Consider the following 15,581-nt stretch of genomic DNA (forward strand, 5'->3'; position numbering starts at 1 on the left):
TTTTTAGTAATTTCTTAAACCTAATAGAACAAAGCCTCTAATACTTGTAGATATAAAAGTTATTCGCATGAGAATAAAAGTTCTCACTTTTGTATTGACGATTCTTAAAGAAAGTTTTAAATTCTCTGTTGAATACTTGAATCGGTTTTTGTAATGTAAGTAGTGGAATTTTCTAGGTCAAATTGACTTAAGGTAAAGAATATGAATTATAAAACTAAATATTATTGTAATAATATCTTTAAAAAAACTGTTCAAAAGTAAAAAGAATACAGATACCAAATTTGAAATTCGATTTTCACACTCCAATTTTGCATTAAAAACAGATGGTCTGACTCTTGGGTAAAAGAATCATTAGTTACTTGAAAACCAGTGTTATCATTGAACCTTAATTATTTAAGAAGAAGCTTACTGAATTTGTTTAATTTTTTTTTTATTGAGTCGCTGCTTCTTTTGTCAATATTTTTGGACCAAAGTTGTTTGAAAATAATTCCATATGATAACCCAATTTTGATATTTTATAAAAAATTTTAAATAATTTAAATTAAGTGGTAATCTTATAAAAATAATGTTAATAGTAGCACCTCTTCTGATAAAGTTGTTTGTAAATCTTCCGCTTCATAGTCATATGCATTCGGGTTTTCACTTTTCAAATACTAAAAAAAAGGAGGCAATCTCATAAAAATAATATCAGCGATTTATTTGGCGACGATAGGTTAGGTTAAGTTGAAGCGGTTGTCCATTGTAGGACACACTCAGACTCATGGCCCATTGTGATGCCGCGTGGGGAACTAGCCCCTATCCCTGTCCTTAATTTCGACATAGCCTCCAGGTCCTCTAACTCGTTGAAGAAATGTCCGCCCAAAATGGCGAGTCTACGTCTGGATAGAGCAGGACAGTGACACAGAAGGTGCGGGATCGTCTCTTCCTCTTCCTCGTCTAGACAACTTCTGCAGAAGTCATGTGTTTGCATACCCATTCTCTGGGCGTGCCTACCGATTAGGCAGTGCCCCGCATTAACTGAAATCAGTGTGTTAAGACTGTGCCTATCTCTTCTTAGTCGAAGTTCCGTGCGTTTAGCATTGAGAGTCGGCCACATCTGTCGGGCTATTTTGCAAGTGGCTTCGTTACGCCATCTTTCATTCGCTACTTTTACAATTTGCTCGCGGATACATAGTCTACATGTTTGCAAGGGTATACCTATATCATTGTCTGTGTACTCATCAGTCAATTTGGTACAGATTTTCGCTAGTTCATCGGCTCTGCAGTTCCCCTCAATGCTGCAATGGCCAGGAACCCATTCTATCATTAGGTCAAATGACCATCCATCTCGTTAATGGGTGAGCCTGGTTTATGAGGTCTAAAAATTTGATCTCTTTGCGATTTTTTTTTAAGGAAAAAATTAATTTAGCACTTCAAAGTTTTTTCTATCTTTTAATGAACATTTAAAAAGTATAAACAATTTTTGTACTGGTTAAAATAAGTTGAAAAAAAGGTTTAACATAGAAATTAGTAGAGCGCTGCAACGCTGGAGTTTCCAACTGGCGTACAAGATACAGCTCGTAATTATTATCTAAAGCAAAAAATTCAAATGGATTTCTAATTATCATGATTTTTTATTCTCGATGAACTAAGAAAAGTGAGAGAAATTCCAAAATTTCAACTTTTTGGAGGTTTTAAAGAAAAAAATGCCTTTCTATAAAAAAAAAATTCACTTCAACTTGGTATAAAAATCTTGAAAAAAATCTTTTATCTATTTTGTTAGTTCAAATAGAAGAAAACTTAATACTGAAGCGAACAAGCTATTGTATGATTCATCTCAAAAGGTTCATTAGTTTTTTTCATTCATGTACGCCAATTCAAAGAAATCATAAAAATGAAAAGTCGAGAAAAGAAGATAAAGTTTGTACTATAGCTGTCCGGTCACAGCGTAACTACCTAACGCTCGCCTACCTTTGGCTTTGTATCTACGGAAATATTGAGAATTAGGCTCTGTAACTTTGTGTAAATATTCTAAAATATATTAGGAATCGCTTAAAACGAAAAAAAAACAAATTGATTTTTTTGACCTTATAAACCAGGCTCCCCCCTTAAGAGATGCGAGGCATTTCATGGCCACCTTGGAGGTTATCGACTGTTTTGTGAGAGATTTTATCGCCGCCTGGCTATCAGTAAAAATATAGATATCATCTCACACTGTACCAGTGTCACGGCTTTCATTATTGCCTTTAGTTCCACCTGAAAGACACTACAGTCGTCGAGGAGCCGAAAACTCAAGGAGATCCCTAGATGTTCGGCTTTGAGCCATCTGTGTATACATAGATGGACTCGCCCTGTCTCACCACGTCCCGTTTCCACTCTTCCCTCGAGGGTAGGATGGTCACCAACGTTGTAGTGGCAAGTATAGGCGGAACTGTATAGTCCACCTGTCTGGGAAGCCCCAACGTGCTATCCAAGATTTTGCCGTGGCCATAGTCTGTGTTTGACCGCTTACTTAAAGTGCTCAGCCTTATTGCTGCACTGCGCGCAATGTACTTTGCCTGCGGGTCTACCGGAAAGAAGTTTAATATCACATGTAGTGCTTTCGATGGTGTGGTTGGCATTGCCCCGGTTATAAGAACAGATGCAAGTCTTTGGACCCTGTCAACTTTTTTAATGTTCACGCCCTTCTCTAGGGCATTCCACCATATTCCAAAACCGTAGTAGTGAATTGGTCTAATTACTGCTGTGTACAACCAGTGTATTATTCTGGGTTGCAAACCCCATTTTTTCCCAATGAGCCTTCCGCAGGAGTATAGCGCCGTCGTAGCTTTGCGTATAGAGTACGACTGTGATTGTGAGCCCCCAATTTAGCTTCCTATCTAGTACAAATCCTAGATATTTAGCGTTTTCTGTTACCCTAAGGGGGTTTCCTCCTAAAATTATTTGTTGAAAAGCAGGTATTTTATGTTTACTGCTGAACAGTACCACTTCCGTTTTTTAAGGACGTACTTCTAGTCCTCGACTTTTGCAACATAGTGATAGTCTGTTGAGAGCTCTTTGTTGAAGATCACACATAGTTGGAAGGTGTTTGCCAGAGATTGCTATTACAATATCATCGGCATATGAAATTATCTTGCCTCCCATTTTTTCCAGTTCCTGAAGGAGATTATTGACGGTCAGGTTCCACAGAAATGGGGAAATCCCCCCACCCTGAGGTGTACCCCTGATTGGGAATTTCTTATAGGATATTTCACCCAAATCTGCGCGTATCGTCCGCCCGACTAGCATTCGTTCTATGAGCGAGACGAGCGCTCGATACGTGGCTGTAGATTCAAATATTCGTAAAAATTATAAATGTTGCTCGCTTTGCTCATACCTGGAATATATTTGACATGCAACTATATACAAAAATTTGCATTAAATAATTTATTTAAGGTTTATTTATTAAAACCAATTTATTTATTTTACTTTTTTATTTAAAAGTGGCAACATTACTCTAAATTTAAGTAATTGTGAAATGCATTGGTTCGATGGTTGTATTAAATTTCTTATTTAGTCACTTATTTAATTTTTAGTTAGGTGACATTCCTATTTAAAACGCGGCTTTTGCTCCTGCTCACTGCCTCGATCTTCGTTTGATAGCAATATTTTATAACACTACTTATTCTACTTGCATAGCAATTTAAATATTTTGTGTTGAAGTGTTCGGAAACCCCTTTTCTTTCGAATTTGAATTCCCTTACATATTTATTGAGTTTTAAATCTTAGATACGGTTGCCAGACCATACTGTTTTGGATCAAATAGGTCTTGAATACCTCATTATCATATTTATATATTCTTATTATCATATTCCAATATTTTAATTAATTTAAAATAATATTATTTTCATATTTACATAAGTGCTAACCCTGTTAAAAGAGTTTTTGCAAACTATTTTTATAAATTAATCGTGATACTCATATTGTAATCTAATATTTTAATGACCATACACATTTAATTATATTCAATTTTTAGATAAGTGGCAACCATATTACAATATTTTTCGCAAACTCGTTATATTAATTAGTCCTGATACCCTTTTACACATTTACACATTTAATTAATTTTAAATTTTAAATAAGTGGCAACCCTTTTAAGACAGCTTGCACAATCATTTTAATTAATTAGTCGTAATATCCATATTTGGGTATTTTAATTACATTACATTACATATTTAATTCGTTTTAATTCTTAGATAAGTGAGGGTTGCCATTTGAAAGACTTTTCCAAATTATTTTTATTAATTGGTCCTATATACATTAGTTCCATATTGAAATATTTTAATTAAACTACAAATCTATTTCATTTTAATTTTTAAACAAGTGGCAACCCTATTAAAAATCTGTTTCAAAATATTTTTATTAATTAACCCTGATGTCAATTTTTAAATATTTTAATTAACTTGCACATTTAGTTCTATTTAATTTTTAAACAAGTGGCAACCTTATTAAAAAAACCAGCGTAAACTATTTTAAGTAATTAGCCGTGATACCTACATTTTAGAATTTGAATAAGCCTTACACTTAATTGATTTTTATTCTTAGATACGAGGCAACCCTATTAAAAAAATTTTTAAAACTCTTTTCATTATTTATCCCTGATATCTAAAGGTGATTTTTTAAGAGCTATAGCACAGTCCATATAATTTAATGTTTGAAGATTATTTCATGCAAATGTTGACCGCGACTGCGCTTCAAATGGTCCATCCACTAAAGGCGTAATATCGCACGATCTGGGTGGTCAATTGACAGGTCCCGAACGTGAAATAAAATGTTCACCGAACCCGCCACTCAACAAGCCCATTGTAACGCGTGCTGTGTGGCATGTGGCACCGTCTTGCTGAAACCACATGCCATGCAAGTCAAGCTCTTGCATTTTGGGCAAAAAAAAGTTTGATATCATTTCACGGTAGCGCTCACCATTCACAGTTACGTTACGACTCGCAGCATCTTTGAAGAAGTACGGTCCAATGATACCTCCAGCCCATAAGCCGCTCCAAACTGTGACCTTTTCTGGATACATTGGTAGCTCTTGCAATTCTTCTGGCTGATCTTCACTCCAAAATCGACAATTCTGCTTATTTACGTACCCATTGATCCAAAAATGAGCTTCGACGCTGAACACAATTTTCCGATAAAAAAGTGGATCTTCGGCCAACTTTCCAAGAGCCTATTCACCAAAAATTTTGCGTTGCGGTAGGTCGTTCGGCTTCAATTCTTGCACCAGCTGTATTTTGAAAGGCTTCACACCTAAATCCGTTCGCAAAATTTTCCATGTTGTTGAGTAACAGAGGCCCAATTGCGGCGAGCGGCGACGAATCGATATTTGATGGTCATCATTAACACTGGTCGATACAGCTGCGATATTTTCTTCAGTTCGCACTCTACGTAAGCGTGTTGGTGGTTTGATGTCCAATAATGTAAATTTGGTTCTAAACTTAGTCACAATAGCTCGAATAGCCGCTTCAGTGGGTCGATTAAACTGACCATAAAATGGAAGAAGCGCGCGATAAACTTTCTTAACAGAACACGCATTTTTATAATAAATTCAATGATTTACAAGCGTTGTTCGTTTGTAAGACGATTCATGGTTAAATTATAGACCAAACTGAAGATGTTTGACAGTGAAACAAAAGACGAAACGTGCGTCAGCTGTTTAAACCAACTGCTTAAAAAGATAATAGCTAAAAAATTACCCGTTATATTGTAAAATTTTAATTAATTTACACATTTAATTGATTTTAAATTTTAAATAAGTGGCAACCCTATTCAAACTGCTTTCACAAACTCCTTTCATTTCATTCCAATATTGCAAAATATTTTTTATAATACTTTGTCGAAAAATGTATGCTTTTCAGTTTTTATTAATCCGTTTTTCGAAAAACACTTTATTCGAATACTAAAATGTGCCAAAATTTCAAGTCCGTCGATACGAATACCAGTTTTGCCGACGCAAGAATGAATTTGAATATACATACAAGCTGCTTACATAAAACAAATATAGGAACTATGTTGAAACTTAAGGAAGCGGCGTCAAATTTCTATACCAAAAAAATGTATATTTAAAAAAATCTACATTTCAAAAAATAGTTTCAACGGCGTAAGGTAGAAATATTATTCAACTTTTTCAATGAACTCTGATTTACTTTTGCTTCCTTCTTATTGTTCATAATTCGTTGCACAGATACTGCAGTTCACAGTTATATGAATCTTACATGTTGCTATGAAGCGCAGCATGTAAAACGAAGTAGTATGCACAACAACAAAAAATCATTTATTATCAACAACAATTGCGGCTGCTTAAGACAAATTTTTCAAAGCTTGCAGTGCAAAGAGGATAAACAATTCAATTTCCCTGATTTCGCGCAAGTGGCATTTTTTTTGCTGCCTGACGCTTGAATTGACTTCACAAGAACTGAAGAAAACAGCTTCCCACATTTTTACCGCACTTAATATGGAATTTATTGTTGCTTTTGATGGGATTGTTGTGCTTTTCATCTCAGTCAAGAATTTCGGATTAAACTCGGATATGTTGTATGAATGCATGTATTAGTATGTACGAGTATATGTGTCTGTGGAAAAAGAATCCGCGGCTTCTCGTTTCACTTTCCCTTCACCTTTGACTTGCGCTTCGTTATTCTTCATAGCCATCACCACAGCAATAATTGCGCTCTTTCTGATCTTACCGATTATTACATAATTTATATAGTTCATACTTAATTTTTATTTTTTGCTGGAAGATGCACTTAAACATATGAGGGATGCGGCTTATCTCTACAGCAACAGCATTCCTTTGAAATGAATTGAAATTAATCAGGATGATTTTTAATATTTTTCTAAATTTATTATTCATGTATGGTATGCTTCATTGTAGGTATTTCGTGTTCATAGGTATATTATAATATAGTTCTTGCGACGTCAGGAGCTTCATTGTGAGATCGTATGATTATTCGTTCAGCGCCAATGCGCATACATGAGTTCATACAGAAGCTATGGTAACTGTAATCTCAAGTGCCTTATTAGTATAATTGCATGTTAATAGCAGTCGGTTGGGGATGAATATAAAGCTTAGCATAAGCAGCGCTTCACTTAATACTCCAAATCAGTGTCGCCTAGCGACTAAATATTTTCAAGTCTCAGATATTAGCTCAGGGACATAAGGCGGTTTGTTATGTTACGCATGGAGAGTTAATTTTAGCGGTTGGTTGAGCTGGTTATATATTTTAAGTGTCCCTAGGGTACGTTGGATTGCCGCTTCAGGCCGAATACCTTGTAAGGAGTTGACACTGTGCCAAAATAGCAAAGTTACTAGCCTTGCAGATGTGGTACTTAGTGGTTTTAAAGTGGTTTTTATTTAAAGAAATGTAGAAAACATGTTTTCAAACTGTCTACTAAAACTAAATAATAATGAAATTAAATTCATACTCAGATTAAAATTATGATATTAGTCGTAAGTGCCAGATGGTCTTATAGAAAGCTAAGTATGTGAGTGTCATGGCGAATGGACCCATATATTACACAGTCCTGCGAGGGTGAGTTTCTAGAATGGATGTACTTGTTTCTTGTAGTTTTTTATGCGCCGAAAGCGAATCTGACCTTCAAAATGCTCCATCACGTCAGGATTTTTGGTAAATGAAGCCTAAAAGGTCAAAAAATGGCCATTTTAGCCATTTTTGATAATTTTTTTTGGGATAGAAAATTTTTTTTTCAATTTTTGACGAAAAGGTTGCATAGTACAACTCTTTAGCTTTAAAACCCATTTTTTTAAATTATTGTACGATTTTTTAAAAAAAAGTTATGACATTTTGAAATTAACAGTTTCAGTTACGTATACGTTGGGTATAACGTCTATTGGCGTAACTGAAACTGTTAATTTCAAAATGTCATAACTTTTTTTTACAAAATCGTACAATAATTTTAAAAAATGGGTTTTAAAGCTCAAGAGTTGTACTATGCGACCTTTTCGTCGAAAATTGAAAAAAAAATTTCTATCCCAAAAAAAATTATCAAAAATGGCTAAAATGGCCATTTTTTGACCTTCTAGGCTTCATTTACCAAAAATCCTAACGTGATGGAGCATTTTGAAGGTCAGATTTGTTTTCAGCACATAAAAAACTACAACAAACAAGTACAGCCATTCTAGAAACTGAAAAAAGTTAAATTTCGCAGGCCTGTGTTATTTATTGTCTTCTAAAGATCTTGAAAATCAGTAATGCAGTAGGTGGGGTTAATTTTAACTCTGCTTTATTTCAGTTACTGTAGTATTCTGCAGGCAATTCTGAACGAAAAAGTGCTTAGAAGTATAGCTCTGGGATAGATTTTCACCGTCCTTATTTTTAATTTTAGTTATTAATCCCCAATCAATTTCGTTTTTTGTTATTGCTAATTTTTTGGAAGATTAACCATGGCGTCGTATGTCAACTATATTTGACGCTTATGAACTAGACAGCTGCAGTATACAAACACGCAAGCAATAGATTGTGTAAAGGCGAAAATAAAGATTTCCTTAGCACAAAATTATTATTTTTTATTTAGCAAACAAGTTATTAAAAAACAAAATTGGACAATTAATTTTGCGCTACCTTCTATATTTAAGTACGCATAAATCCAAATGATTCAGGAAGGAACAAATGAGCCCGGAAATAAAGGGCCAAGGAACTAAACAGGCTCATTAAAAAATATCAGCATGAAATACTATTTATCCTCTCTTTCAGCATCAGCAATTTTTATTTATTGCATTTTTTTCATGCGGAAACCTACATTGAAAATGTGTATGCTGGTGCTACTCTGCTGCTGAAAATGACTGATTCACGCCTTTGCATTAAATCAAGGCTAATAACCAAGTCAAATTTCCCCACATACATCACAGAGAAGAATTGTTGCATAAAATCCTCATCGATCGTTGCGTCAACTTTCTTCACTTCTCACCTCTACTGCCAACGTCATTGCCATGTAATTCATTGCAAAAATTGCGCTCCCACTTTTTCTGCCCTACTTGGTTTCAATCGACCTTTACAGCTACACGAAATTGTGTTCACCTTCAGGTCGGAACGATACGCATTGCTGTGCTGTACATCACTCAGCCGCCAGTCAAACAGTAACATGCTTGTTGCAACAACAATCTAATAGCGATGTAGGGGCACCAGAAATCACGCACGTACACAAAGCAAAAGGGGAACGAGATGGGACAAGTTATGATTGAATGATGGCTTTGAAGATAACTATTTCGTGTTGACGCATTGAGGTGGAATTACAGCGAGTGCAGCGAGTTGTTGCAGTTGCTGTTTTCCATTTCTGATGATGCTAATTCAATGACAGCAGTAAATGTTGCTAATTAATGAGAGAGCATAAAGCGGTGGCAATTATGATAGCAAAATGGCGCTGAGTGATTCGGAGATAGGGAAAATGAAGTTGTTTAGTACTGAGTGTCGATTTTGCAAAGGAAATTCGAATTGTGTTTTGAAGTTATTATGGATGTGCGCCCAAATTGGTACTACTGGAGGCATAGATGAGTCTTATTTATGTACATGCTGTACCTTATATGTTTTTGATAAGATACGACGAGAAAAAGTATATTAATAAATAAAATTAAAATATTTGGAAGCAGTAGTGGTAGAAAGTGATTAGCTATGTTGCTGGAATTGATGATTAATTTGCTAAACTTAACGCTGTCGTCAAAATATTTCAGAAAAATATAGAGATTTACTTGAGCTGAACCGATTTGAAAATACCTCCAAAAATCTCATTATTTTGATTTCGTTGATGAGATTTTTAAGTATTTTTATGTTGACCGTTTAGCTTAATATATTCTATTATCTGAAATGATTTTTGGAAAACTGTTTAAAAAACTATAATATGGAGTTCAGAGTCATCCGAAGCACTCTACAAATGTTTTATTATTCAACGTTGAAATCAATGGCGCAAGTCAATGGCGCAAAAGTTTCATTCTAGATTTGATGAGAGCAATTCTTTTGCCAGTGTTGGTTGGATGGTAAAATTTAAAAAGTGCTGCGGAATACACCTTCTTAAGAATGTGGGGAAAAGCAACTAACTTGATACTTGAAAACAACTAACTTAAAGTCTCTAGAGAGTAGATGGATAGAGTAGGTATAGACCCTTTCGTGTCTTACTTAAAGGAGAAATTGATTGCTCATACCCATTAAGGTACCTTCATACCTTTCATTTCATCATATAAATTGCTTAACACGAATTATGCGCGTAATGCTTTTAGTGAGCGCGCTGTAAAAGAGTTCAATGAGATCTCGATTTAACAAATTTTTCGATTTTACGAATTATTCGCACAATATGTTATTTGTTATACTGGTTACATGAAAAGAAAAATATTTGCCAAAAAAAGCAAAGTGCAACAAAAAAAAAAAAAAAATAAAAAATAAAAATTAATTATGCAAACTCTAATCTCATATTTTTGATAATTCATTTATAATTTTTAGATACAACCTATTTGAAATATTAGCTGATAGCAGAAAACACTTTGAAAAAAATTATTTTATTTTAAAAGAAGTGAGAGAATGTGTGAAATCGCAAAGACGGTTTTGAAATTTGTTTCAGAGGGGTCCATCTACGAGACTCACCAATAAGGATAAGCTCGTGGGACATCACAAAGATCCATAATCACCGCAAGAGAAGATGTTCCATTAAAAATTATCGCTAAGCTTCAAAAAAATCTGTTTGTAGGTGACGGAAATCATTTCAAAATGCCTTAAAATGGGAAATGCATGAAATAAATTCTACATCAGTCTTCTTTAATTTATATAAACATACTTGTAATATACATATAGTACTTCGCCCTGTAAACTCAGAGATTGAAATTGCTCTGCTACTTCCTAGTTTTCATTTTTGTTCTCACTATAAGTAGAGGTGCAGGTAGCGTAAAGCTCAGGATGAACTATTTTGCTTCGCTCCAAGATACGTTTCGTTACTGCTAGTAGCTCATAGTAATAGCCAACAAAAAATCAGTATTTTTTGTAGTTGAAGTAGTAGCAAACAACCTGGAATTTGCCGAAATTATCCCGCGTTTTGCGCTACCTGCCCCACTACTCCTCTGTTCAAGTTCAGAGTAATAGCGAGAGCAGCGTTAATATTGCTGCTACGAAGTAGTTAACGCAAACTCTTCGTATACATCGAAATATATACTATATAAAGGATTTTAACATAAACTGCTGTTAGTTTTATGCATATCTGAGAATGGTAAACATATTTGAGACGATATGGGTTAAGATAGAATGTACATTTTTTTTACCGAAGAAGAGTAGCAGTGGGTTCACTAAAGAAAGTAGGTCAGCTTACATGATCAGAGAAGACTAAATTTAAATATTTAGATTGAATCATATATTTGAGTTGTGTATACAATTTTAACCTAATATTTTAACCTAAATAATTTTTGGTTCCTTCTGTGTTTTGATAAAATAAATAATATTTTGCAGTCTGAGCCACAAGTAACACCAAGTGACTCCGAGGTATAGATAAAATTAAAAAATAAATATAAATAATATCTCACCTACCTTGCGCTTAAAAGAGAATGATATGTAAGGATCAAATTTAATTATATTAAAAACAATTGAATTAAGAGTAGTGCATCCCAGATGGAGCTTTTGAGGGCAAACGAGTCCTTTGAAGCGTTTATGCCTTTGTGATGCAAACACTTCAAAGTATATAAAAAAAAACAGAAACAAAGTGCATAATAAACAATCAATCAAAAGCAAATTAATTAACGAATAATTACTACAACAAAGTGCAGTATGCGATTAATAAAAAAGTTCATTAAAAATGATAACTGAAGTCTATTTATTTAAAAATACTGAAGTGCTACACTCACTAAGATAACAAATACCAAAACAACAACAAAACAAAAAACATCAGCACAAACGTACTGTTGATAAATGATTGATTGAAGATGAACGACAAACAAATAAAAAATGAACAAAAGAAAACCAAAGAAAATTAACGATGCCACCACCAAAATAAAAATGAAGTCAAACAAATAAGTCAAAGCGAAATTATTACAATGCGACAAACAAAAAAAGGTGAGTCTTAAAACAAACAAAAAATAATAATAATAACAAGACGCATTTACCAAAAATGAACGGTAAATGCAAAGGTAAAAATTTACTACAGTTGTGTGTATGTATGTATGCATGTGCAGCTGTGTTCACAATAATAGCAGCGCAACATATTGGACTTTACTTGACTATTTATTTATTTTTAATACATTTTTTTATTCTTCAACAAAAATATAGTCTATATTATAACAGAAATCATACAAATTTATATATTAAACTTGGTACAAAATTATAAAAAATTCCCTTCATGTGCATCAAAGATTTAAGGCCGGCGGGCCAATTAAAAGGTCAAAAAAATCGATTTTTTTTTTCCTGAAATCAATAGCTTAGATATTCAAGAACATGAGACACAAATTTTCAGAGTTAAATTCCAAGTATTTGCAGAGCTACAGAGCCGAGCGTAGTGCGGCGTCGAGCAACCGTGCGCTTATTGTTGTAACTTTGAAGCGCGTTTTCTCGGCCTTTCATTTTCACGATTTTACCTAATTTATGTACACGATTGCAAAAAAACTAAACGAGCTATCCATTTCATTCAAAATGCGTTATCTTCAGTATTGTTTTCTCTTCTATGTGAACTAAAAAAAACATCCAAAAACTTTAAGCGACTTTTTTACCCAATTGAAGAGTTTTTTTTTTTCCTTGAAAAACCACTTTTTTTTTCTACCTTCCCCAAAAAATCGAATTTTACGTGTTTCTCCCAATTTTCTTAGTTCACATCGAAGACAATTACATCAAAATTAATAATCTTTTTTTTTTTTTGTTTTCAGATGAAAATTGCTAGTTGTATCTTGTACAGAAGTTGGATACTTCAGTGGCAAGGCGCTCTGGGAATCTATTGATAACTCGGCTTACAATATATTGTTGAAGATTGTACAAATTTTTTTTTTAGTTCAAATATATATTAAACTATCCCCAAAACTTCATTTGGCTAATTGTTTTTTTTCTCATTCTACAACGCTTCGCGAAAACTACTGAATTTAGGACTTCTAATTGGCCCGCCAGCCTTAAAAAATTCGACCTTTTTATTTGGAGTTTTCGCCACAAATCCGGGTATACAGTTTTATAGCTAATTGAATTTTGGTTATTTTTTGCATTTGGTGCTGAAATTTTTCTTCCATGGGTTGGAGCGTGTTTACCATTCGGGAGTGCATAGGTTCGAATCTCCGTGCATGAAACAGGAAAATATGATAGAAAAAGTTTTTTCTAATAGCGCTCGTCCCTCGGCAGACAATAGCAATTATCAGATTGTATTTCTGTCATGAAAAATCACCTCATAAAAATCATTTGCCGCTCGGAGTCAGCCTAAAACTGTAGGTCCATCCATTTGTGGAACAATATGAAGATGCATTTTTGTGCCATGCAGGAGCTGGGCCAAACAGTTGGCAAGAAAATGCTCCCACCTAAGCGAAGAAAAATTCTCAAAATTAACGCGGATTTTAAGCAAGTTGCATATTATTTTCTTTTTTCCTTGCCGCTTCGTGAATTTTTTCCATATAAAAAGAATCGATCATTCGTTATATAGGAGAAAATAACAACGTTTGAAAAGAAAACTCAACGCTAATTTTGAGTAGCTTTAAAGTTGAACTTTATTGATATAAAATTTAATGGGCTGCCAAACTGTGTACTCAACATTTTTCTAAAAATTCTCACTAAAGAGTTTGAAATTTTCATGGAAATAATTTGAATAAAGCTTCCAGCTTTGAGTTTATGGTTTTGGAAGAATATAATATACATATATGATATAAAAAATAAATTTAACAAAAAAAAAACAAACAAAATATTAAAAAAAGTAATAATAAGTACAATAAAAAAAAAAAATGAATAAAAAAATTAAAAACAAAAATTATTAAAAATAAATATATTATAAAATATAAAAAAAAATAATTAAAAAAAAGTATAAAAAATGAGATAAAAATAAATGAAAAAATGAATATATAAAAAAATAAAAATAAATATGTTAACAAAAAATTATATTAGTTAAAAAATTAAAAATAAATAAGATAAAAAAAATGAAAAAAAAAATATCAAAAAAAAAAAAAAAAAATGAATAAAATAAAAATAATCAAAACTTTGCAATATGTCGCACTGCTATTTTTGCGAACTGAGTTATATGTACGTAGCCACACCCGAAAGAAATCGCCCTAACAGCGCTTGTGAGTGCGAATTAGTGTGAGTGAACAATTATTGTTAACAACTGCTAGTGATAAACAATTACCAAAACCAATTTTTAAACTATTTGCTATTAGTATTTTTTTTAATTCTCTTTACGAGATTTTTTTTGTAAGCATACCCTCTGCGTCAGCTTGTTGCCCGGACGCTGTTGTTGTGTGATGAGTAGCGCTGTTGCTGCTATTTGTAGAAACGCGGGTGGTGGTAAATTTAGACATCTTTGGCAAGTTTTTGCGGCGCGCTTGCGACGCTGATTTAACACTCACTATTTTGGTTTTGTTTTTAATCACCCAGCACAAGAAGTGACATATTTTGTTGGTGTTTTTTGTTTGCGTTTAGTACAGTTGTTATTAGAATGGCATAAACAAGTATTGACATAAACGCGTTGATGGCCCATAATTGGGTAAAGTGTAAAGAGAAAACAGAAAACAGAAAAGGTGAAAAAGGAAATGTTGCGTTATAAAAGAAATTAATAAATAATCAAAAAAACAGGCAAAAATTTTAAAATTAAATTATCTTCACTGGCGTCTAGTCATAGTTCAGCACAGAAGGCGACTTTACTTTTAGTTTTGCTATAGAAAGTTTAATATACAATGTAGTGGCAACGACGTCCCTTTGAAGGTGAGGTGCCATAATTCAACTAATAAATATTTTATGATGAAGAATTTTGTTTTGACTTTAAGCTAACTATGACTATGCGCCGTTAAATGTAAAAAAAAAAAAAATAAAATATTATGGATGCATATAAAAACATAAAACCTATTGTAAATGTAGGTTTTTACAGTAAAACTGCCAATCTGTTTTTTCGAAAAATTTCGCGCTAAATTTAAATGAGTTTTCCAATAACAGGTGTTATTTTGAATAGCCCGCTATTTCGGTAGATGCCACTTTTGAAGCTGTCATTCTTTGAAATTTGACAAGTAGAAACTACGCCATTAATAAAAATGGAACGATACACACTTAAACAATGCATTGAAATTATTAAAATTCACTATAAAAATGGTGAAAATTTGGCAGAGACGGTTCGTAAAACTCGAACATTTTTGGGTCATCGTGGAGCACCTTGTCGGACCGCAATACAAAAATTGGTGAACAAATTCGTACTGTTGGGGCAAGATAGGGATGTGAAGAATAAATCCCGTGCACGTCGCTCAAGAATAGCCGAAATTATTGCTGTTGAAGCCGAAAGTGTTGAAGAAAACTCCGGTTTGTCCATTCCTCGTCGTTCTTTGGAATTAGGCATTCCACAAACGTCATTACACCGTATTTTGTATATGGTAAAGATTTGGGTCTTAAGGCTTATAAAGTGCAGTT

General features: G+C 33.5%; 1 protein-coding gene across 4 annotated transcripts in view; it reads right to left on the minus strand.

Annotated features, from left to right (window-relative positions):
- The window catches only part of LOC128871695 (very low-density lipoprotein receptor-like), a 228,849-nt gene that overhangs the window by 99,798 nt on the left and 113,470 nt on the right, over window positions 1-15,581 (minus strand). For 2 of the 4 annotated variants that reach the window (XM_054113656.1, XM_054113655.1), the window contains one exon: window positions 14,389-14,532. The exons of the other annotated variants lie outside the window; for them this stretch is intronic. In XM_054113656.1, coding sequence (XP_053969631.1) covers window positions 14,389-14,532 — 144 coding nt within the window. The remainder of the gene's footprint in view (window positions 1-14,388; window positions 14,533-15,581) is intronic. 4 annotated transcript variants of the gene reach the window in all.

Source organism: Anastrepha ludens, chromosome 2 (genome assembly GCF_028408465.1).
Source record: "Anastrepha ludens isolate Willacy chromosome 2, idAnaLude1.1, whole genome shotgun sequence".
Classification (NCBI taxonomy): Eukaryota; Metazoa; Arthropoda; class Insecta; order Diptera; family Tephritidae; genus Anastrepha; species Anastrepha ludens.